The 26,684-nt window shown below is 40.7% G+C and overlaps 1 protein-coding gene across 3 annotated transcripts in view; it reads right to left on the minus strand.

Moving 5' to 3' along the window:
• Positions 1-26,684, minus strand: part of sox6 (SRY-box transcription factor 6) — a 139,084-nt gene that overhangs the window by 30,108 nt on the left and 82,292 nt on the right. For 2 of the 3 annotated variants that reach the window (XM_053324560.1, XM_053324558.1), the window contains 2 exons: positions 10,940-11,063; positions 7,089-7,168 (listed from right to left, as the gene is read on the minus strand). In XM_053324560.1, coding sequence (XP_053180535.1) covers positions 7,089-7,168; positions 10,940-11,063 — 204 coding nt within the window. The remainder of the gene's footprint in view (positions 1-7,088; positions 7,169-10,939; positions 11,064-26,684) is intronic. The other variant, XM_053324559.1, reaches the window with a different exon arrangement.

The following is a 26,684-nucleotide window of genomic DNA, read 5'->3' on the forward strand; positions in this document are numbered from 1 at the left end:
ACCCCACTGGCCTCACCTTCGGCAGTGTAGATGCAGACTAAAGCCAAACAAAGCACTTTATGTCCATGCACATATGTCCAGATATAAACACATATGTGCTCCTGTAAGAAACTTTATCGCTGCCACATAAGCGACAGTACAAACGGTCCATTCTTCCAGGGGACCTGGGGATAACAACAGCACATGGGCAGCGGAAATGACAGACTGATTATGTTCCCACAATGATAGCACTGCCCCCACCTCCATCACAAATGGCCTTTTGTCTCCAACAGGAATGGACACAGGAGTGGACCCAACTCTATTTTCTTCTCATCTGTGCTAGACTTAGTTAATGTCAGTGGTAAAGGCACTCTGTGTGTCTGTGTTTAAGAGAGTGAGAGAAAAACAGTGACGAAGAAGGAGAGAGAGGGGACTCTCCATTCACTGCCTGTGACTCCACACTACGAACGATTCTTAGTAGAGGAGCGGAAGCAGAGTCTGTTGGACAGATGTTTGCTAACAGGCCTGTTGACGGGCAAGCCCCTGACCTTGAGTGGGAAGAACTTTATTGTCCCGGAAAAAGAGCATAATTAGACTTTGCCTCAAATTAGACACAGTCAGGATGCTCTTTTCAGCACTGATTAGCAGGTCAGTACCATGGGTGAGAGTAGTGGTTACCCTTGTAACCTGGAACAGTCTACCTCCAAGAGCCAAAGAACAATAAATACAATCAGGGGGAAGGACAGATGAAAGGTGTGGTAGCTCACTACACACTGCTCAAGGACAGAAATTAAATGTCTCAGTGTTCAATATGTGAGGTCTTTTTTCCTTATTGTTATAGTATGTTTAGGTAAGAAATCAAAGACAGTAAATTTACAATGGAATACAAAATAATTGTGGGAGATGTGTTCACACTTGGAATACAACCTCTATTAGAATTTGCTAATGTTTCAGGCAATGTGGTGCCAAAGGCTGAAGGATGATGCATCCTGCCAAGGTTGGTCTCCCTAAGCAGAAGACATCTGCCTGCCTCCCACAGATGATTCCCTCACATCTAATAGCCCCTTCTTCATATCTTCTTGCCAGGTGGGGGCAGCAAAAGGTTCATGGTAATGAGGGTCAAGTTGAAAGTCAGTGCTACGACTCTAGGGTGTTGGACGACTAGGTGAAACTCTAGACCCTTTCTCTCCGTTTATATCTTCGTCTTTATCCCTACACTCTTCACACTGCGATTGTTTTGCTTCATTTGATCAGGAAAAACCCTTACAACTTCCATGAAACATATGATACTTCTGTCTATAAAAAGCCAGGGAGCAGTACACCAAGGCACAACTTGTATGACGGGAAAAAATAGCTAACAGGATCACAATGTGGGTGCTGAGAGAAATTTGCCAAAAGAGAAATATGTGTCTTAGCTTGAAGGCATGGTAACTGAGTGCAATCTTATGTTAAAATGACTAATTATAGTATGTTATTTTTTGTTGTTTCTTTAGCACTTTGAAAACCAAATGCACTAAAAACATTACTGTTGCTCAACACTACTATTTTTTTTTTTGACCGCACCATTCCCTTTCCCCAATAGACCAGAACAGATCTCAGCAAACATGGATTCAAAGTGAGTGCAGCATGCCCAAGGTCAGCCTGTTAGCCTCTGGTAATTAAAAACAAGCCCTCTGGAGGCAGCAGAGGTTAAACGGGAAGGTTCACTTTTCTGCCTGCGACATTAAACTGAGATTACACACTCTGCTGATGATGTTAGACATCTCAGAAGTCATATTCAGGAGATGATGTGCAATTAAGATGGGCAGCCTCTGTTTATTTACTTAAACAACACAGTTGTTACTATCGCACCATTCACTGGACTATATGAAAAACATTAATTTTCTCATAACTTCCATCTACATTTTATTTTCCTTCTGCGAACACTGGAGCATATCCCTCGTAGTATTAAGAGAAAAAAAAGAACTTTCTGTGGAAAATCAAATGTGCATCTTGTTTTTCTTCAAGAATGGCAGTGCCCCAGCATGGCAATATGTGCTGGAAAATACAGTGGCAGATATTTGTCAGACTTCCTGCTGCCAGCAATGATGGTACATTGCACATTTACATTTACATTTGCACATGTGGCCTGCAAAAATATGAAAATAAAGGCAAACAGATTGCCTTGAAACCATAATATGTCCTAAGACCAATTAACATCCTCTGTATTTTTACATACGGTGAGCATTATCTGATGAATGCCACACTCTTAATAGCACTCTCTGACTCTTTGTATGCCTGTGTGTGTTTATCTGTCTGTCAATGTCTCATTCACCTCTGCCTGGCCAGGGCGCTGAGCACTGGGCTGGATATGAGGGCATTAACTGTGCTTCAGTGCACCACACCATTTAAAAGGCAGCACAGCGCCAGGCCTGTTTGCCACAAGGCTTGTACAGGCTCATTGCCCAGGGCGACCAGGCAGGCTGACCCAGGCTAGGCCCAGATGTCAGGAGTGGAGGAAGGCGTCCTGGTGCACTGTGCCGATGCTTTCCAGTATGGCCTAACATCTGTCCCATCTGCTAGCACCCAACCTGCTCTGCTCTACCCCCTCCTCCCTCCTCTTGCTTTTCTCTGTTTCTGTATCTTACATCTACAGTATACATATATTTAGGCCCTTCTCTTTCAGTTTTTCTCTCTGGCACACACACAAACTCAGCCCTTCTTGTGTGTGTGGTTTCTCCAGGCCCAGGGGCCTCAAGAGCCAGCCCTCCCATTCAGTGCTGCTCACTGCATTATCCACTCTATCTGTCCATCTGTCCCTCTGTTCACCACTGCCTCTATCCAGCTGCTCACCTAGCCGTCCTATTAGCCAGCCTTCCACACACAGCTAGCATTGCTGCACTGCTCAGGGTTACCTTCAAAGACTGGGCTCTTCTGCTCATAAACACAGAAACAGCTGCTCTCTACAGTATGTCTGTTTTCTCTTTTCTCCCCTCCTCCTCTTTCCCTCTCTCTCTTTCAAAGTCAAAAGTGCTTCACTTGTTAATGATGGAAGCCGTTTCTTCACATCTGTACTACACAGGCATTTACATCCAAACAAAAGATAATGTGCGGTTTTCTGCTCTCCCACTCTCTTCCTGTTTGTCCCCTGACTGTGTAACACTCTTTCTTATCACTTCAGTCGTCTAAGCCACTGAGTACTCCTTCAGATGTATTTGTCTGCTTGAGATCTGGTCTGGTTTTTGCTGAACATGTGGGCTGCTTTTCATCTTTAGAGTGGGAGCCAGCGCTGAGGCTGGGCCCAGGTTTATCATGGGCCTAGAGAGATGCCATAGCAAACACGTTGGATGGTAATTGCGGCGTTAAGCCTTAACTCAAGCAGCTTGACTGCCAGTACTGTAAATTATAAGGATGTGATGAGCCGAGACAATTCAGGGTAAAAGGAGCAAGATATGGACAGAATGAGACAAAAAGTGGATGAGAGTAATTTAGAGAGAAATGCACATAACACTTGGAGGTTCGAGATGAAGATGGGAAAGAGCAAGAGAATGAGACAGGGAGAGCGGGAGATAGAAAATGGAGCTTTGAATGGAAGCAGAGGATATCTATTTATTTAGTCTTAACAGTGATACTGCATACAGAGAACCCAGATGTTCTATTTTATCCAATAATGCTTCCTTTAAAATGTCTTAAACCCAAAAGTCTGCTTCCAATGATAAAAAGCTCTTTCTCAAAAGGCCCTCCTTATGTTTATTGGTTCTGTAAAAAGTAGGGGAGGGGGTATATATAACGATATATAAAGTTCATATTGCCTTTAAGTAAATTGTTTTTCACTTGGCAACCGATGCAAGGTATAGTGTACAAACAACAAATTAAGTGCTGTCCCAAATAGAAATTTCTTTTGTGGAATTAGGGAAATTCCCTTCTTGTCTCTTTGCTCAATTGAATATAGTGGGTGTCCAGACAGATTGGGGTACAATCTAAGCACAATTTCCTCTGTTAGGTGAGAGGTGTCAGTTGTAATCAAGGAAGGACAGACAGGGATGGGACCATTGTTTCCTGCTGGTCCTGGGCTCATCCCTGCACTGTGTGGGCACTAATGAAGAGGGGCATGTCGCGCTGGGATAGTTTACCCGCCTCCTCTCCAGTGAGTTGAGGACGAGAGCCAATCTGTCAGGAAAACATTGAGTAAAATTGCCCTGTGGTACAGCAATGGCTGGTGACAGCCACTTGCAGACTGCCAGCCAACAGAGTGATGCTACCACCCTGTATTGACAAGCAAATTACAGTCTCCAACACTCAAACGCATTCGGGAAGATTCATTTACATCCATCAGCTTTAAGTCTTTGTTACCTTGTTGGGTTTTCTCCTCTCAGAGAGAAAGGGCGGGGAGGGGTGCTGGATCCCAGACTGTTATGACAGAGGAGATTGTGAAGAGGCTACGTAGCCAACATTAAGACTGACGGAGCGGCTAGCCTCTTTGACTGGATGGCTGATCACATTACCTCTGCAGCATTGTGGGAATTAATTCTTCCAATAAGATCATTTTTAAGGTTCATATATTGCACAATCTAAACTGAGTAAATTGGTGAAAATTATACCTTGCCATGCAGCTGACAGGAAGAGATATTTTAATTGGAGGGGCAGCCTATTCAGCCATATGTGTGTGGGATCTCGTGTGTGTGTGTGTGTGAATGAGGAAAATGAAGAATGGGCTTAAAGGTGAAACTAGAAAAGTTTAGGACAGTTTCAAGGGTTAGTGGCATATTGTGCTTGATGATGGATGAAAAATAAACTCAGTAATATGATCCCACATGTCATAACTGCTCATATTTGCTTTGCTCACTTATTTTCCATTTCTTTTTTCACCCAGTTGTGTTTTTATTCTATATACCCATAGCAGTTGGCTTTTAAATTACAAATAACGTTATTATACTAATGTACATAATGTCTTAAGTAAATCATATTTTTCACCACAGGACTAAAACACATGTAGCCATAGGAACATGTAACCACAGGCACAGTGCTTCACTGCACTAACTGTCAGACAAACATCTCCTTATATTCTTTCATAATAAATTAAATGACCCCTTGTCATTATACTTTACACCAGTTATGATTTTGTTTAAGCCTATGAACTTTTTTTTCTGCTTCTGTTGTACTCATGAGTCCTCTCTCTTCAACACACACATAGAGCTCTGAAATGGTGTATATTTTTCAGTAGTTTAATTTGGAAGGGAAAAAAAGAACGGTGCCGCTGCTATTATTGCTCTAAAAGGGATGAGACACCTTGAACTTAATTCCATGTCTGGCTTGATATGACGTTTTTAATCATAGCAGGCTCTCAGTGCTTTGTAGAGGAAGTAGTGGCAGTCACATGGTTTGTTGATCCCAGCTATGTAGAAAAGGGCATGTTTGACTTGCCTTGCTGTTTTAAGGAGAGTCTCTATGCAGGGTAAATAGCAGCCAGCAGGCGGAATATGTGACAGGCTGACAGACTTCAATTAATGGAAAATGCACCTCTTTTTGTTTACTGTGTTCTGTAAAGGTCAGCCAAGTCATGGTCTTGGAGGCTCTGTTTTTGCCCATTCCCAGGGTTAGATACATAATCAGAATTAATGACTCTAGACCTGTCTCCCCTCTTCACCCCAACCTTCAGATATATGACTGTCTCATCTGACCTCATACACCACTATAAATAGACTCAGCGTGCCTGTCTAAACTACCACTCCTTTTCCAATAGACTTCTCTCTGATACGCAAAGTAAGCGACACATATAAGCTTCAGAAACATATTCACTTACGCAGAGTATATCTTATACTCACACGGACACACGTCTTCAAACACGAGCAGACTCATTTAACACCTTGCATGCTTCTGATAGCTCTTCTCATGGGTGCATAATGACGCACGGCGCTTCAGAGCCAGCTGCAAGCATTGTTAGAACTTGCCAAGGCTCGTTAACACTGACAGTGGTAGCCTCTGAAGGACAAATGCCACATATATCAGTGTGCAAAGAGTATCCCCTCAGTCTTGAGCTCTCTTGTTTAATCTTGCCATACTTCTTTCTGCTGCTGAGCATCACATGTAGCGGCTTTCCATAACTTTTCACTATTGTGGGCAAAGCAGCAGTGGTCACCTAACCATATGTTGGGAGAAAGCCTTTTTAATTTTTCTTCTTTCTTCTTTCTTTTTTTTTGTCAGTAGAACATTACCCATTCCTAGTTTCAAATCAACTCAAGATCAACAGTTACTCTAAACTACCAAGGAATCTCATAATAAGGGAAGTGGCGGTACTAGAATGTACTGTACATAGTTGTAATTCAGCTTCCTATTGCCGCTTAAAAAAAAAAAAAAGTAAATAAAGGTTGGCAAATTTAGCAAGGGAATTCTCCACACTAATTTGGAAACAAAGATCATGCACAGGCTGAGAGAAGCACTGGTAACAGTAGTATTTATCATAGTAAGAACTTGAAGGATAAGATAATTATCTATATTAAACCTCATGGCCTCAGGTTAAGACCTGACCTGGGTTCAGCTTTTTGAAATGCTGTGTGAGAGAAAGTCCTGGAGGAGCCTGTAGGGCTTGGAGCCTTTCCCAACATTTTCAGTCGCTAAGAACTCTTAAAAAAACTATTTAATCTTAAACACACACACACACACACACACACACACACACACAGAGAGAGAGAGAGACACACACACACACACATTACAATTACTCAGATTGTTGTCTGTTCTTTCTTTTTGTTTTCTTCACAGAGATAAAACAGGCTTGCAACGTTATAGTGGCTCTGCTGGATAAAAGCAATAAGAGGGTGATTCTTTGCTTACACAGTCAATTGTCTTCTGATGAATTCACTGGCAGGCGATTAAGGGAACCAAAGTGATTCTCATTCCCTCTAATAACTATTATCTTCCTAACTCCTCTGTCTGGCAGAGCTAGTGGGGATAAATCCTCTATAAAATAGGATAAATTACATATGTAAGGTGATAAGCGTGTGTGAGCTGGGGGCCTCCAGGATTATTTAGTGTGCAGCTCATTACTTAGCGTACAGCTGCTTAGCCATCCTTTCTGCCCTGGGCTTGGCGGGCGTCCCTAGCATTCTTTGTCATAGTACTGTACATACCTGAAGCTGGAGGGGGCTGAGTCCTGACGCTGCTGCAGCTGCCATTGAGGATGGAATGAACTGCACTGGGTAGTTATCACCTGTCAGAGAGAGAGAGGGAGACAACAATGCATACAGGTTCAGACAATGAGCCGGCCCACAGAGACCAGGCAAGTGCCAACACGGATCCTGGGCCTTCCACTACTTTACCACAGCAATGTGGCACATTGCAACGAGCCCTCGGCTTCAAGCCCAAACATCTGCATTAACAAAAGGCTAAGCTGGTTTGACTGGAGCGGGATTACTAAGGAAGGTTCCACACCAAACCCTCCTTCCTCCACCTGCACAGTACTCCTTCTGCAAAATACCATGACAACAATAACTACTGCATAGTTTAACAAGTTAGAAATGTGTGTTTGTATGCATGTGTATGTGTGTTTGTGTATGTGTTCAGAATAACTGTTTAATATCTCCCTGGTTTGCCATTAGCAATAATGTAAAAGGACCAGCATGTTCTCTCAGGCAGTTCATACAGCTGTAGACTTGTCTGGCTATTGTTCAACACAACATTGTTTGTTTCTGTGATAGCTTTGGCAGCAGAGTGAAAGCACTTGTATGCGAACTGGTTAGAACAAGTGTGCAGGCAAAATAACAAGGTTAAAAAAACCCTCACATTCTTATCTCTCATATCGCTGTGATCAACAAGGAAGAATTGGTCTCCAAATAGCAGTACTATTCATTACTATTCACTACTGTTGGCCTGCCTTCAGCACGTTTGTCAGATGGGGATATAAAACGGCTGCTGTATGAGTGATATCCATGGGGGTGTATAACAGTACCAGAAGCTTTCACACACTCAACCTAGTGTGTTGAGAGGGACAGAACAGCCCCAGTGAGACGGTGCAGCACAGTGTTCATAGAAGGGAGGTTAGTTTGAAGCATGTGTCTGGAGAAGGGGGGGCGGGGTGAACAGTGGGAGTTGGGAGGGGGAGTTGGCCTTCGCTCAGACCCCACTTCTGCCTGTCACTTCTCTTCACAAACATATGGAGCCATTAAGCCATAGACAAGGTAAATGTATATACCTTCTCTTTCATTTTACCCTCGCCCGCTTGCCTCACTTTGCAATCTTGTACAGCACAGCACAATGTGATACAGGCCATGGAAATTCAATCCCCATTTAGTAGCAAATAAAATCACACAGCAGAAGTGGTTTCAAATAGTGCTGGGTTGGATGTGCGGGGGTGCACTGTGGTTATTTCTACACCTCCTCTTTTTTGGTATCGCTTTTTCTCTGTCTCTCTGTGCTGTCTGTGACGTAGGATTTTGGTATAATAAATGTCTGGGTGTCTTTAGATGTCATGTGAAACCTGGGGAGGGTCATGTGCTAAGTGAGCACAGCACCACTGCTGGGGGGGGGGGGATTTGGGGCTCCAAAGTCTGAGACTTGGGTGTACACAGTCTGTGTCAAGGCACCAGACTCCAGCAGATTGGGCACTGTGCCAGGTTAACGTCACTGGTGAAATGGGAATTACGCTTGAAACAGACTTTCTTTTTTTTTCTTTTTTTCCACGGCTGGTCCCATGCCCAGTGAAGTTAAATGAATGCTGAGAGGGGAGTGCAGGTGACACTATTGCTAGGTCACAACAGGCTATATTTCCCTGCTCATGTGATGGCATGAAATGTAAGTCATAGATCTTCCAAGGGATGACAGATGTAGCAAAGGCCTTTCTTAGACCAGATCAAATGATGATGAATGAACTATATGACCACAACTCTCAAACTTGATCTTTGCTCATGACTGGCTTTTAAACTTCAGTGAATGATCAAAACCATTCAGTAATTTACAGGTTTACAAGAAAATTAACATACAGTTACTTATAAGATCGATTAACTTATGAAATGTTAAACTCAAATAGATGCGTGTTTAATTTGCCTGTTTTTTTTAATTTTTTTTTAACTAGTTGTTTTTGGCAGTTTTAGAAAACATAGAAAACTGATATTCATCTTGAATTTCAAATGTATAGTGAACCAACATTTCATCATGTGATGAAATGTTGTGAAAAACATAGGGTTTAAAAGAGGAAATGTCAACTGTCAGCAGGATGTCTATGAGGGAAAGTGGCAGAGGAACCAAAATCCATTAGAGGCACATCAGACTGTCTGTGTAAACAGTGCGAATGGACTGGGAAGTCCTACTCGTATCTATTTGTTTAAAAGATGAGTTGGTGTTTCTATGGCTGTGCTTGTCCACCATGCAATACCAGGCCATTGAGCACAGCCAGTGAATGGGGTGATGACTTACCACTATGGTGCCAGAATGATTCTGTTGCCATGTGAGCACCACAGAGCTGGGGTCATAAGCAGTGGTCCCTGGGAGCTGTCTCATAATGATAACATCAGATTAGTGTGCCTTAGTCTTGGAAGTGAATGCTTGGCCACTCACTTCATGGAGAAAGGACACAGCATCCTGTATACCCTGCAGGTGGTGGTGATAACATTGTACTCTCTGGATATATTGTATATATTGTGTTGGAGTGGAGAGAAATAATAGAGATTTTGAAATACCTCTCCTGACTTCAAGAGTCATTTTCAGACCCCCTTTGCTATTTCTTCATGAGCTCATGAATTATGCAGGAACCATACACATGGCGACCCCTGGCCATGATTCCATAATAGCTCCTGTTATTCGAACTAAAACATTTTCCGTGTCAAACCTATTGCAGAAAGCACGCTGGTAAAAGACTCCCCCTCAGGCACTTTGTTTAAGCTGTCATGGCTCCATAGTTCCAAAATAGCTGACTTTCTTTTTCATCCTCTGCTTTTATAGTTAATTCATTAACTGCACTACCACACCTTTTAATGTTTTGCTGTGAACCTGCTGACTTCCCTGTGTTTCTTTTTCCATTTTAAGTCATCTTCCTTGTTATGTTACTGTTCTGCAACAGACAAGGACTATGCTTGTTCTGTCTGACTAATAAGTCATTTTCTTTGACAGTGTGGTTTTCATCAACACAACACTGTCTCCTTCTATTTGCATGTGTCAGGGTGAAATAGGAAAACATTTTTTATGTACAAATGCAGTTTACTTTGATTAAGTAACTAATATACACGTCTAAAAATTGCCTGGCCCTGGGACCAAGAAGGCCATGCCAAGTGAACAGCTTAGACTTTGAAGGAGGGAGCAACTTAGGTCAAAAGTAGCATGTGATGGTACATCTTTAATTTTCATAAAGAGTGTGTTGGAGGTTACTGCTTTGGCAACGCATCAGTCAACATGTTGTAACAATTTTTGTTTTTTATTTTTTATTTTTTTTAATGCTGTGAAGCATTTCTGTCTCACTCCATTCAAAAGACAAAGGGAGAGAAAGAGGCTTGCTGTTACAGGTAATGACAGCAGTTATTCTCAGGGAAACCTGTCCCGTACGTCATCCATGAAGCAATCCTCCTCATAATTGTATTATAATTGCTTAATTTCACTTTCAAAATACATAATTGTGTGAAACTGTTATGCACATAACAATAAGAAAACATTTAGTGCAGGGTTCTTCTACCATGTTATTGGATCTCTAACAGGGGATACTTGGAAAGTGATTACAGCCAGCATACTCCTGAAAGATACTTTAATGTTGAAGACGTGTTTACATTCCTCTGCTTCTCTACCCATATCTATTGTTCCACATGGACTAGAAAATTCCCAGGCATGGCCTCAAATCGAAGTTCAGAAAGAGCAGAGCATGGCAGTGGCATCAAGTATTTATTTCTTACCATGCATGTTATTTACAACTTAAAAATCATAATATGATACAAGTGTTAAGAGGAAAAGACATAGCTATCAGGGAGGGATGAAATAAAGAATTAAGTTGCAAGCATACCTGGCTTATAAGACATTCCCGGAGGGAAGAGAAAACCTTGCTGGGCGGCGGCTGCTGCTGCCAGAGTGCGTTGGTCGTGTGGAAAAATGGGGATCATGAGCGGAGGCATGTGACCCTGGACCTGCTGAACAGATAGGGAGCAGAGATCAGAGAGAGGCCTAAGCATAGACATGGTACACAGAAACGCATTGCCCACTCAGGGGGAGGCCAGATCACAGCTCTACCTAACGTGTGCTGACAGGGGGCTCCGCGGCAATGATGGCCCTCGTGTGCTCGCACAATACCTGGTCGAGCTGCGCCTGCTCTTAATCCAAACCACAATTTCACCTCGGTACATCAAAGGGCCCACATACGCACATTGTTCCAGCATAAGTTAGAGGAAGTGACAAGCAGGACAGAGAGCATAGAGGCTCAGTAGGTGCGTTACGGCTTCTGCAGAGAAGTACTGTACGTGTTCAAAGAGGCATTTACCAACAGCCTGCTGCTGCAATAGATACAACATGTAAGCGAGAGGATTGTTGAATGCATTACACAGGTGCAGAGCAGGATAGATAAGCATGTACATACACGAACACACACACTCATCTCACAGATAAAAGAAGATCAACTACTCACATAATCTTGGATCATTTATACACGAGAAAGAAAGCCATAAGACAATCTGGTAATTTACAACAACGCCTTCAACACGGGGAAAAAATAGCAGGCAGTTGAAAAGTGCTTGCCACGTGTTGTATCTCAATTTAATGTAATTCTCCGACTGTCTGTTCCACTCACATATTAACCTTCACTGTACAGCCTGTTGCTGGCTTGCCGACTGGGAATATCAACACAAACTCCCTGCATGTGTGTGTCAAGGGTGGGTGAGTAGCTTATGTCTCAAAAGTGGTGTGTGGGGGTTTTGCACACATGTTACAAGGTCCAATCTTACTGTCATTCTCTGCTTCCTGAACCTCTATGATGGGGAGCAGCCCAGCTACCAAGGGCCTGCGAGGGTTAATCTAGCACTGAGCCAGGCCACCTCAGGGGAACCTGCCTGGAAAATGGGTTAATAAAGGTCATCCCCCAAAATAAACACTTTACAGAATGTTTCTCCATTCATCCCTCTTTAAAATCAACTTGCAATAAAACGGGTCTGGGTGCAATTACTGCTGCTGCATTGGGGCATGAAATCAACCTGCTCTGAGCAACAACTCCCCCCGCCCCATGTTCTGGCTGAGGTCTGCTATGATCTCCACTTTTTCAGCCTGTGCAGCTCCCCCTGTAGACCCTTTACAGAGAAGTTGCACCCAGTTTCTTTCTCAGCGAGTAGGCAAAACCTACTTAAAACTACTTTATTGATCTGTCCAGAGGTGCAGAGCTAGACTGAAAACTAAATAAATAGAAGCATTTTATGTCTACTGAGCTTTTACAGAAGTGCAAGTGCAGAAAGTGCATTACAGAAGAATAGAAAAGTATGTAATTCTTCCAAAAGTAATTCTGTAAAATGTGCTGTTGCTGAAGAAAAATAAATGGCCAAGGAGACTGCGACAAATGACCTTAAATAAAACATTGCTTTATAGGGATTTCTGCTCCAAGTTTCCAGCCGGAATGGATGAAGGATGGATCTTGGCCTTGCACGTATGGCACATATGGAAAAACACAATAATTAATGTCACAACATGAGGTAGGGCCAGTGACAGGCGGGGGGGAGGGGGGGTGCGCACACACACACACACACACTGGGGAACACAGCTTTTCTCTGTCTACGTATTTGGACGGTAAAACCAGATGGAGTCTGTTACTGAATGCGTGGTGGTCACAGGGCAGAAAAGGGCGCTCCTAAGTCCACATCGCTCCAAGTGTGTTACAAGTGCTACATTTTCATGGATTAGTTTAAATCCGTGATTAATTTGAATCTATCACATATATTGAATTTGTCCCAAAAAAAAAACAAGGTTGTTATTCAAATATTTCTGTAACTGACAAATACCACAGACATCTGACAATAAAACCCCCCACTTTTTCCCAATTTCTTCTACCAATGCTTGAATTAAATGGTTGGTGAAATTTGCCAACTTCCAACAGTTTACTTTAGTTCAGTCACTTTTTAGAAGCAACTAATTAATTCATGGCTCTTGCTCTCTGTGTCCTCTTACTCGGACATTCACTGGATTCCTATAATCCATTTTCAAATCAAACCAGCTAAACACACTGAGCCAAAACTAGGGGAATAATAATTATGATCTTACACAAGAAGAAAAATACATTTAGATATTTCTATGATTTATTTCATTTCACAATTTAATTGAATTATGTTATTTGAGAAGACAAATTGCATTAATTAGTATTAATTAATTGTACAAGAGATAAATGCTAAATATCTGCCATACATAGAGATTCACCAAGGCAAGACAGTGTGTAAATGTTGGGGAAATGGCATTGAGTTTGAATTGCAGTGATTTGCAGTAATGAGCTTCACACATTAAAGTTTAATTTAGGCAACTAATGTCAGAGAAAGGCAAATCAAATTGTGAGGAGCTTCAAGGTGGGAACAAATAGTGGAGGTTAGTTGAGCTGTCAATTAACAGCTAGCACAGTGTCTGAGCAGATTATAACATCCTCCCAAGTGTTTAGTTTTAGTATTTAAATATAGTAGAAGAAAAAATAATAAAATAAAGAAGTACATTTTGGAAAACAGAGACAGAAAGAGCTTCCACTCTCCTTCTGTTACTATAACCCCAACCCCCCTCCCCTTTTAAGAGTTACCCTCAAGTTCATCTATGTATGGGCTGAGTGCCCGGGATATTTCTATTGCCAAGATGATCTTGAGGAGCCTGAGAATGAAGTGGAGCAGATGTGAGCAGGGCACTTGGGCAGCATCCTCCCTTCTACTCGTAAATACAGCTGCATTGTTGTGCTGGCACTGCTCTTCCTTTGTCTTAGCACTGCTAAGTACTGGATAATGTCATTTCACACCATCTGCCCCCAGGCTTCATTAAAGATACATGAATGGGCTATCTTATAAGGAACAGGTGCTATTGTTTGTCCCTCAAGACCCAGCACTAAGGATCTGACTCTGAATACTTGAAGAGGAGCATCTGTAGTGATCAGTCAGATAGACTTGGCTGAGGCCCCCATCTCTGCCAGCATGCGCTCCAACAGAGGTTTCCGGGGGAACTCAGCCGCCTTGCAACATGTATCATCAATTCAGATGACCTGATGAAGTCTGTAGCAGGCCAGCACGCAATCTGTTTCTCTCTCAGGGAGACGTTATATAGTATTTGATAAATAGAGCCAACTTGTAGTTCTAATGCAGGGAGGATACTAAGGACCATATTGAAACCTTATGAAAGATATAAATAGATTTATTTTTTATTAAGAAATGTTACAGGACAATTTATTATTTTTTGTTTTTGCAACATTCAATACAGATAATATACATTGATCAAGTTATATGAGAAAGGGGTGATACTTGCTTAATTGACTATGCAATTGTTTTACAACAGCAACCAGTTGTGAGGTCAGACTGCAGACTGCACAGACAGACTCATCTCTGATGTGTAAATACACAAGGTATAAAAGACAGGGGAGACATGAAAGAGCTACTATAGTATCATAATGAATAATGTAGTTTTGCTACTGTACAACTAGCTTTTATTTTTTTGTAATTACTTTAAGATTTACTTGTTATAAAATGCAAATAGCACTTAACAGACTTCATGTGATTTGGGGGGGGGGGACACACATTTTGAAAATATTTCTACAAAGTGGTGTTGTTCCACCCTCAACACACAGGCAAACAGCTTCAGAACACTGAGTGCAAATGGAGATGTACAGGGCATTACAGCACTCACTTGGGCCCCTGTCAACACCCATGTTCCTCACTGTCTGTTATAGCCTCTACAAAGCACCCAGGAGGCCTGAAGACCCCCTGCTAGCTTCCCCTCTGAACCCCCTTACACTTCCATGCACTGATCCACACTCACGTTTGCTACTCACTATGGACCACAACGAGAATTGTTGTTTTTACTGCCAGAATCAGTCAGTATTAAGAATAAAAGACAAAATGTGCTAAAAAGACAAATAACTGCCTCATTCCTGCCATGTTTCATGGTTATTAGCTTTAAAGGACTGGTGAGCTCCTACGTCTAATATCCTGATTAATTGCTACTTGACACCTTTTAACACACCTATCACACAGATGCTCATTTTGGATATAATGTGCATTCATTTACCTTGAGGAGTCTTGTAAAAAGTAAAACCACTTAAAGTACTTTATGAAAATACTGACAATACAAACCTAAGTAGCCAAGATTTCTGAGGAGTTCATGGTGAAAATGTTCTTCTGTACAGTGCTTTAGGTTATAATGAGCTTCTTTGATAGACAGGATGTAGGGTACACAAATCCAAAACCTTCTAGATGTGCTGGATCAAAAATCAAACTAAAGGCAAGAATCATACAAAAGATTTGCACACTGTATAAATAGCCCCTATCAATTTTAACTGAGCAATGTTTCAATCTATTAGAGGTCTCCATCAGGCATTGTCAAATCACCATCACAAATAGTGAAAAGGGCAAAAACAACAATATCAAGATCAATATTAAACAGGCACATACTAAATATGATACATCAGAAGTTGGTCAGATATGTATCATAAATTACATAAATTATCTGGAAAAATTATTTAAAAAAAACTCTACAATATATAAAAAATATTTCAAAAAAAGTCTAAAAACAGAAAACAGAAATATATTACTTGGCCCAAAAATTTTTTTTTCTAGGACTACAGACAACAATTGGTCAGAATTTGTATTTATACCTACAACAGGAAAGACAACATTAACAACATAAACAAAAAGTTTGCATCAACAGATATAAACTTTTGGGAAAGGCAATCATATTTGTATTAAGATATCTGTAAAGGTAAAGTAGTTCTGTCAATCATACGAGAAACAAATGTTTTGCTTTTTTTTTTAACTATAACCATTTACAAAATATTTTTGAGGTCAAGCCCTAAGGTGATCAGTGTTAAAGGTGAAAATATATAATGCCTTTTCTTTTCAAAAGGATATTGTTGATATTCCCTCCACTTCTGGGGGTTTTCACATGTTCATTCCCAGTGTAACTCAGTGTGGATGGGTTGAGTTTGAATGATTACTTATAATGATTATCTTATAATGAGCCCCTTTGCCATTAGGAAAATATCACAATCACCAACAGTCATTTAGAGGAGGACTCACATTTCACTGACATCTCATTTTAATACTTACTTCCACACTTTAGTAGCTGTCAGATCCGTAGCTCTCGCTAACCTTCTTTTTCACATACTCTATAGGAGGGGTTCTGTAATTTCACCCAGGGAGGATAGACTCCAGCTGTTGCTGTAAGAACTGATAGTTCACACTTCGTTCCCCCCGCTCTTTGCTGAGCTTCACACTGAACTGCTGCGAGCGAGTAGAAATCACCTTTTGTGATCCATTTGAATGGAAAGTGATCTTGAGGAAGCTGGCATGTCTGGCTACATCCCAACAGCAGTAACACACAGTAAAACTGACACTAGACAGCAGGATATGTTTAACACCCGCCACTGTGTACACAGCCCGCTGGGTGTACACTGTACTGGAGCCTAACCAGGAGGAAAATCACTCAGTGGAAGCACTTCTGGGCGGCTGAATCCTCTGTGTTGCTTTGGGATTTTTTTCCTCCAATTAAACAATCAACAATTATTTAATCCCAGTCCTTTACAACAGGTCACTTATTTTCAGCCAGTAATAGTCCACTGTACACTAAACACAGTTACACACTGACACATCTCATGGTAAACACACACACTAATCAAACAGAGACGTGATGGTGTGTGGATTTGTCTGTAGCTAATGGTAATCAGACAAATTGATCAATAGATTTGATCCAGATTTTGATGCTCCAGACTTCTGCTTTTAAATGAAGGTCTTCATACAGTGTTACCACCCACTCCACTGAAGCACATTATTCCTTCTCATCTGCTCTGGAAAATTAGCTCACTGGAGAAGCTCAGGTCACCAACAAAGGGCCCTTGTCCTGGTCAAGTCTCTGACCTTCTCTCCTCACTTCCTTCCTGCATCTGAAATTGTACAGCACCCTTTTCTACAGAAGTCAAAGACTGACATCTAAAGCCAAAGATCAATAGCAGTACAAACAGTAGCCTGAAAAAAGTGTTAAAATATTATCATTGAATATGTGGGGTATAGCACTGACTGTGACAGCCGGCACTGTTTGCTCAGGTTCGAGTGTGACGCTGCACATCAGTCACGCCTGTGTGTATTATACTGAGTGCTGTTGAGGATAAAGTGCAGCAAATCCAGACACTTGAGTCAGGTCAGGCCATCCAGAGGGAATAACCAATAGATGACTTCTTGTTCCACTAATTCCTTACACAGTAAAACAAGCCTTCTTGGAAAACAGCCATTCCAATATGTCTATATTAAGTCGACGGGAGCTTGAAAGCGTGGTAGTCCAGCCCTCTGACCCGCCTAAAACACCCCACCCCAAATCCCTCCATCTCACTGCTCCTCATGATTTCTGGATAAAACCGCAGGCTACTGTTTGCTTAAGTACACTGGATGGCATTTATAAGATTTCCCCACACTTTTCTCATTGAATGCAGTTTCAGTATTAAATATTGCAGGAAAAATAATAAAAGCCTAAAGCTTAAGTATGAGTCAAAATAAATAAAATAGGTAGAAAAAATAAGGAAATAAGGATCACATTGCATCTGTAATTTAAATGATGTTCTTAAATCAGGACAAAGGACAGACGCACACATGTATTTATTGGCCTGGAATGTGATCTATATTTAATAGAAATTGTCTACATTAAGCAAATTTTACAAATTATTTATAAAATGTATTTTAATTTGAATTCATATCAAAAATAAGGCATTTATTCTTCCTACTGTGTGTGCAAACTGTTTTTATGCTACGGCTCTCCATGACATTACATTCTGTTTTTGACTCTGAACACACTAAAATCACACATTTAGATATACATTTTTTTTAAATGCATTTCTACATACTGACACAATGTACATCATGACCTGTGGTCACAGCAACACACACATTGCCACCTTTCACCATTTAACCTGTACATTTTTTACATTAAATTCAATGTCAGATTTAGATTTAGAAATATGAACTATGAATATTTTTGGTATGGGGGAGGGGCACATACATGGAAGTATTAATGAATATTCTTTCAAGGTCTGGCCATAAAATTAAGGTTTGCAGTAAACTGGCCAAATCCGCAGGGACTCCCTCAAACAGCATGTGTAATGACGGGAAAGAAGAGAACAGACACAAACAAACCTACTTGTGGGTTTGAGGCCGGCATCATTATCCTGCATATACATCCTCGCTGTATGGAAATAGGAATAAGTGAAATGCCTGTGACCCTTATTGTAGGGGGGTGAGTGAGGTTCTAAAGAACATTGGACATGGGTTATTCATATAGCCAGCTACATCCATGTGATGTGAACAGGGTAGGCAGAGTTGGAAATACAGGGATTTATGAATTAATATGGCTTTAAAGGTATATAGGTAAATATCACATCTTAAGCACTTCAGAGCAAGCAGAATGACACAGATACTGTGCACTGTTGTTAGTTTTGTGATTATAAAAGACTGAAAAACACATGACCTTATGTTTTGGCATTGCTTGTGTTATCCAATAGGAAGCATGAGTCATTCTTGATAATTTCATAATTTGTGAATTTAAAATTTGAGGGAAAAACCTATATTTCCACATTAACAGAGAATCTACAAACTCTATTTTGTCTAATTTTGAATTTGTGTGACCGTATTATCCACACAAAGGCTGGATTTCCCCTGTCCCATCCTCCAACTATAGACTGAGGCTCTGTCCTCACTGTTACCTCTCAGCTGCTGGGGCAGCAGAAAACAACAGAGCCCATTCTGTTGTCCAGTGGGCCTGTTGGGAGGGGCAACTATATTGAAGGCACACATGTGCTGAGGCTTTCAAACATGCTCAAATATCATGAGCACATCTAATAATGGGAAAGAGAAACAAAAGCATTTTGTGAAAGATAAAACAAGAGAGGCACTATGATGACTTGGTTAACAAAAAATAACACTTTTTAGTTTGAATTGTGTTTAAGAATTAATTCCAAAGTTAAGAAAATGAGCAAGAAAAAAAGCAAGAAGTGTCTTTCAGAACTGATTTATGGAAGAGACAAACAAACAAAAAAATTCTACAATTCTGTTTCTATGAAAAATTGTGCAGGACAAAATGGTTCATTCATTGTGTTCCATTGGGGAATGCTTGGACTCTCCTTCACCCCAAAAACAAGAAGCTCCTTTTTTGCGTTGGCCATGGGCTGAATGCTTTGCTTTGCCACCCCAGCCCTAAGAAAACACACACCCCTTTCTCCCTGCCTGCTGCCCGTACACAGTAGATCCTATTAATGCAGCTCCTTCTCCCTGTTAGTGTGCCCACTGCTGAGGATGATGGCCACGCAAAGCCAACGCAAAGACAAAACAGTTTGCACAACATTAGCAGAAAAAACAGAGTCCATGCAGAGAGGGAGAGGAAACTAAATCAACATCACACTGGAGGATGTGTTCTCCCCCAACTGATATTTTCCTTTCGGGGTTGGGGCACAATGGATGTTAAGTGTAGGCGCTCTGCCTTCATCCAGGGAAGATTTGTGGAGCTTCAAACAGGTGCTTCATTGTGATATTCACACAGAACACAGAAGTACTTAATTTCATTTCTAATTTACATGTAGAGATGTTAAGTTATCAGGGTTGTTTAACACGCATGATTAAAACCACCACCACTTAAAACCACTAGTATGATTAATTTAAAAAGGAAAGTTCACATTCTTGTATGCATATACTGTGATACAACACAACTTCATTCTTCCTCATATATTCTGTCTTATGTCGATTATTCTTAACACCTGTGAGAAATGATAGAAGGCTGGAAGTTTGTGTAATAAATTAATCTGTCCCAAGGCTGCTTTATGAAACCCCTCAGGTGACTAATTTTAAGTAGACCCTCAGGTGTGATTTCACACATAACAACCATTCAATGTGGCACCTCTCAGATGGAGCCTCTTAATTATCACTGCTTAAACTGCTGAGGTGTCTGAATACAAAGGCCAATTACACAAAAGCATGGCTTTATTGTGTAATTTACAGCAATAATGGATCTATGTTTGTCTACATTCTTACCTCACTGGCAAAGACACAGTACAACCCACGCATATGTTTCAACTGACTGCATTTAAAAAGACTCAATAAAGCCAGTAATCATTTGTTTGACTTTGACAAAGCAACAATTGATCAGTCTATCTTTTTTTTAAAAAACTTCTGAGAAAAAAACATTCAGTAGCCCTGGTCAAATACCATATCTTAAAGCTATACACATGTTTTAAGTAAATAAAAGGGACATTCATTGAGGGAAATGGAGGCACGGGCTCCTTAAATTCTGCCATGAAGACGGTATCATACCCTAATCAGACAAAATCCACAGACCCAGATCATTCAGGAAACATCTACTGTTTATATTCCTAAACCAAGGATTTGTTTTAACAGACAAAACCCATTATGTTCCAACTGCTCATCCACTTAGCTTCATTTTCAAACCATCACTGCCATTGCCGAGGTTGTTTCTATTGCACCTTTTTGCGCATGATTAAGTTTTAACAGGGCCACGATGGCTTTACTGTTTAAATTGCGCATGACTTTATTTAACGTCAGCGTTTCTTCTGCTTCCTGACAAGAAGTCACATTTCATAACTAATTAAATTGATCCCTCCCCATCGATAGAGTCCACTAAATTGAATTATTTGTATCCAAGTGTCAATATATTAAATCACAGGGGCTAATGAGTCGGGTCACCGCTTTCTTTTATCTTCGGTCTTGCATGTGCACATCTTCATCAGCTAACAGTCTCCTTAAATGGAGGATGAACATGCTGGACTGAGCCTCCCTGGGCGAGAGCCAAGCCCGTCTGACTAGGCTGTTAATGCCCCCACATAATCCTACTAGCAGGCTAACACAGAGCTCTTCAACACAAGGGAAAGCACTGGCAGCACAGCGTCTACACAGGCACAGACACGCGTGTGCACACAGCAGCACACACTTCGTCACTTAAACACGCACACACACACATTATCATTTCCCTGCTCTATTATTCTCTTATTATCATGCTAACAGTTCCAATCTAGCTGTGCTAATTGGGGCACTTGCACATTCTCTTTAACAATGTCTATTTTTGTGCTTTTTTTCCTCCTGCCAGTGCATTAATAAGAGTCTCACACTGAGAACATCATTTGTGCTGGGGAGACAACAAAAGCATCTGAGAATACACAAATTAGCACTATTATCTTTGTGCAATTACCATACAGCCCTGTTTATTTAAACTCATCTGACTGATTTAAAATATTTACCATCATGTTGTAGTTTTGAAGTCTTTGCTTCTCTAAATTGGTAACCAAACAGGATCAGTGCATTAAATTACTGCATTGGGTTGAATAACATGCATATTCCTTTTTGTAATAATGAAGCAGTCATTATAAACCAATACTACTAAAAGCCATTTTATCATAAAAGGATATATACACTGTGGCAATGAGCCACTTTGACAGATTTCTTTTTGTTCTACAGTAGCTGGGGGATATGATAATGTCTGGTGCAGGACTACACAAAAGTAAGGTTAGGGTTAGGGTTACTTCAACTGTTATAAAAGAAAAAAGAAACAATGGTGACACAGTCCCTTTTGCAAAGCATGATGATAGAGGCATCGGGTTGTGTGGGGTCTTGCAGGTATGAAGGGATCAGTAAATACAGCCAGATACAGGCATAGTTATTGGGGGAAATTGCTTCTTGGTGATAAAGATCTTACATTGACTTGATGATTTATGTTCCAAAAGGGCCATGACCCTAAGCATACAGCTAAATCACACTGGAATGGTGTCACAACAAGAATATGAAAGTCTTTGAGTGGTGCAGCTCCAGATATGCCCAGATAATACAGATGTTTCCAGAAGACTGAAAGTTGCAGTTAAAGTTGCATCTATAATGTTTCATCTAGATGGATGACTGTATTTTTAAGGAAAGAATTATTGGACAATTTGTTGCTGTCACAATTTCTGAATAGATTTGTAGGTGCAAACTGAAACAACAACGATCACTGCCATCATTTAAAAAAAAATAGTACAAGCTTGTCACAAAAACACAAGTGTTTAACTGGGCAGACTCCAGAGCTACTGAATACAGAAGACACTTTTACAGAGCTTCCCCTGTGAATTCTTTGGCCTCTTTGTAACAGAGGGAAAAGAAATGGGAAAGCCATGTGCAACTGACTAAAACACACTGCTATTCAGATTTTTTCCTCTTCTAAAAATATATTAAGTGAGCGTTAACAGCAGCATGCAAGATTATATTGTATTAAAGGAAAGTGGCATCTCAAGCTCCATGGCTTAAATTAAATAGGCACTACCATAAAATTCTAGGTTTTTTTGTTTTGTTTTTTGTTTTTTGGGGGGTTTTTTGTTTTGTTTTTTAATAACCAAACAGGACCTTAATAGATTGTGTATCACACAGACTTAGTCGTGACCCCTTCACTAAGGCCCTGGCTTCACTATGAATTGTCAGACATGTTTAAGAAGAACTTGGTCCTTGTTCTCTCAGACAACATGTCTGTCTGTGTGTCTGTTGTCCTCTCCAGTCTCAAAATATCTCCCTTAAAATCAACGTCTAGCTTGTCCATGTTGGAAATGGTGGACATCTGGGGTTCTCTGGTGGTACATACCATATAACCGCAATGTCCGTGGCTTGATTCCCAGCTGGGGAATTGTTGTTTCCTTCTTTCCTGTCTCGCTAAAGTGACTTTCAAATGAAGGCAAAAGCCAATAATGAAATAGTGGGCATGTAAATACTGGGGTATTTAATTTCATCTTTAATATTGAAACCTTTTGCTTCAAACCATTGAATGTGAAATGAATGTCACTCCACTCTTTATTTTCACACCATTAAAGATACATGTGAGAAAGCCTCTAAGACTTTGAAGTGTGCAGTTGAACAACAATATATGTGATTCTCTGCTCTCTTTTTTTTTTTTTAAATGAAAGAGACACACACATAAGCTGTGCGTGTGTGTTTGTGTGCAAGTAAAACAAAAACAAAAACAAAAAAAAACTCCACAATGGCCTCCGTAGAAATCCATTATCTTTCTAATCTTGGACCTCAGAATGTACTCAGGGCTGGCACATCAATGCCACAGATAATGATAAATGACAATGTCCTGATGTTATTATGTTTTTATGGGAAAAGAAACATTTTATTGAAATGTTTCGGATTAAAAGCATCCCTCTGTTTCATCTGGGGAGCTCGGCTTTCTCCAGTCTGTTTGTGAAGATAAAGTTCACCCTGACCTTTCAGCCAATATTTATTCTCTTGATGTGTGTATCAATGCAATGCGTGGGTCCCTGTGTGCCTGTGTACTGTACACGATCACCTCTGTGCATGTGGGTATCTGCATGCCTGGTGTGTGAGAGTCAAACCATGGCTTGTATCTTAACAGACCCATCCTTGAGGAATGCATGGGGTCATTACCATGTGATGGATGCTTGTGGTACAGCTCTGGACAGAGTGCAGTACTGTTGAGCATTTTATTTTACTTTATTTTATTTCATTCAGAAAGATTTTGATAAACTCATACTGTTAATACTATAATCTGCTGACTTCTTTGTAACACGTATCCTGTCCATAACTCTCATGTGCTGAAAATGCGTATGATAGAACAGCTAGTCAATAGAGAGTTGACAGTCTGATGGTTAAAAACGTGATGTTGTTTAGCTGTTCATCTGCTGCGACTGCTCATCCATTAAGAAAAGATGAAACATAAAGCCAAAAAGAAGAGAATCAAATAATGTGCCTGAGAGATACTGAGACAAAACAAAGTAAGCGAAAGTGAAATTAATTTCCTTTTTGTCATCCCTGAGACTCAGAGCGATAAGTAACTTAAGGGACAAATCAGTTCTCTGCTAATATATATGTTTAATTGTCATGTGTGCCTGGTAAATCCTGAATGGTGTTTCAAATTTTCAGCTCAATCAACTCAGAACTAATCTCATCCTAGGATTGAATTAGTGCCAAGATGATTTCAAATGGCAAAGATGGACTGAAGGAATACAAACAAGCTGAGGGAAAACACACAAAGCCTTGAGCTTAAACTTATGATAAGCCCCCCTAACACTGCAATCAAAACATCTGCTATCTTAAAACAAGTGAAATTGTAATCCTGAAGGACAAAGACTAAATCTCTCTCCCACTCTTGTAAGAGTGATGAGAAAAGATAAGAAGAGAGATGGCTATTCAAAGGGGAAACTTGATTAAACTGCATGCTGCCTTGTTCAAAACCTCACTAACTAAAACTAAAAACTACACACTTGTGACTGATTCCCTTCAATTCACATGCAAAAAGAAAGAAAAAAAACCTTGAAAGCATACATATAGCGTGCCAACAGCAGTCTCAGGTTGCAGTCCCCATGGTTTTATTGTTTGGACAGTTTACAGTGATAACTGATGTGATCAGTTACATCATCAATATGAGTGAGGGGCTTTCTTTTGGTTTCTTCCCTGAAGCCAAAACAGAAGGACTTTGATGGCCAGTAGAGTCTCCAATAAAGTTTAGTGCTCTTCATGCTAATAGCAGAGTAACTCAATCCCCCAACACTACTTACTACTTTGCTAAAAGTCTGTGACATACAGGCTGGAAGCTTGTTTACAGAACTAATTAAGTCAAAGCTGTTATATATTAAAATGGCCAGGACATTTTTAAGAGGCAGCAGTAATGAAAACAGAGTGGCAAAAAATGCTACACTAAGTTGCCCATGCCTCTCTTTTATCTCCTCTTTTTGCTGCTCCAACTCCAGAGGAGTGGCCATCTTCACACTGGATATTTGGAGGAACTTCTGCTTTAAAGGACTTGATGTTGTATAGACAGTGTTGCGCATGATCCAACTTATTTGAAGTATTAAGAGGAAACTGTATTTGTTCCTAGGTGGTGTTCCTTCTGCTAAATGCCAATAGGCAGAGGATCAGATGCTCTTGGCATGGGACTCTTTTGTTTAATTGTGGATGTGGGGTGTTTATTTAGTTTTTTTTTTTAATCAGAGCATATCTGTGGTTTTTCGGTCAAAGGAGAAGCTTGTAGACTGGGCTTTGCAAGAGAGGACTTTACTTATATCTCTGTTCAAGTGTTTGAAATGGATATTTACAAGTACATTCCCATACACACTCGACTCCCCCACCCTCTCTCAAAATCATGCATCAATGGAATTTTCAGGTATCATTTGCCTTTAACTTTGTGATGAAGGTAAGGGCCTCTAAAAGTGACATGCATTAAGACTGTGTCCTCATGCTCAATGATATAAGTAAAGGGCCCTCCATGATATGAGTAATATTAGCCCCTTAGTAGTGTATAAGGTACTTCATTTCAGAGTGTTTTCTAGACAGAGTGTCATGCTCTTTGCTTCTCTTTAGAGGAGTGTAATATGGACTAATTTTTCCCATAGACTGTCCACCGTTGAAGTGAAAGGTCCAGACTAGTGGCTTCTCAAGAACATGTTGACAGTGAGGCCTTTCTCTTGCAGAGAGCCCTTGAGAGAGGCATTTTGATATCCCTGCAGTAAATATGGTTGTTGTGCTAACTGCTGTTTGTGTCTATCATAAGAGCCAACAGCGTTAGATAGACATGGGTACGATGCCCTACGTGATGCTCATAAGGTAAAAAGGTCTTTAGCAAACAACTCACATACTATTTGTATGAGTCACTTCGGCATGGCTCGTGTAGAAATAATTTGTTGCAACTGAAATGATAAAATGAAAGGAGAGGCCAGGGAGTTGTCAGTAAAAAGAACAAGCAGCGGAGGAGGAGGAGGTGAACGGAGAGGGATGTGCCTGACACTAAACACACCCATCAGAATAATGTTAGCTCCACTCGGGCAGCTAGGCTCACAGCCTTGACCACTGCCAGTGACCAACTCTGAAGAACCCTGTACTGCAACATGCTGGGTGGTCTCTCATTGCACCACTCTGTACTGTACCACATAAGGCAAGCACAAAAACACACTAATGAGAGTGAGGAATAAGAAAAAACAATGCCAGCCACACAGCATAATGGCAGTAAGTTTCAGTAGCTCTTGTGCTGTGAGAAAGCGTGCCACGTTGGCCTTCTGGGACCGACTCGTTTCAGAAACATTTACCAGCCTCTTTCATGTCCTCCACCTCCAGGCTCTTCTCCATCAACGGGACTCATTAGCTGTTGTTACTTTACCCCTTTTTTTGTTCATTAAGATGTGCTAATTATTCTCCTCCATATTTTAAAGCCCTCCCGATTACCAACAGGCAATTAACATTTGATGAGAGTGATGAAAGTTAGTGTGACACAAAATTTCAAGACAAAAATACAAGAAGTATATAAAAAAGAGAAGAGAAAAAAAACAGAAGTTAGCAATGATATTTACTTTAATGTTGAATTTTATTGATCTATGCTATTAAAACCAGACATTTGCCTTATGGTGACAGCTACGGTGCACTAATTACACTGAAGAAGGAGAAATGTTGTAGTAATCAGTGTGGAGAAAGTGAGAGGTGTAAGTTGCTGAGTGTTACAGTTTGTCTACACAGGAGGTGTTTCAGTCGTGTTTTTCAGTCATCTGTCTAACGCACTTTTGGCACGGCAGATATGCTCCC

This window comes from Scomber japonicus, chromosome 1, assembly GCF_027409825.1.
Source record: "Scomber japonicus isolate fScoJap1 chromosome 1, fScoJap1.pri, whole genome shotgun sequence".
Taxonomy (NCBI): domain Eukaryota; kingdom Metazoa; phylum Chordata; class Actinopteri; order Scombriformes; family Scombridae; genus Scomber; species Scomber japonicus.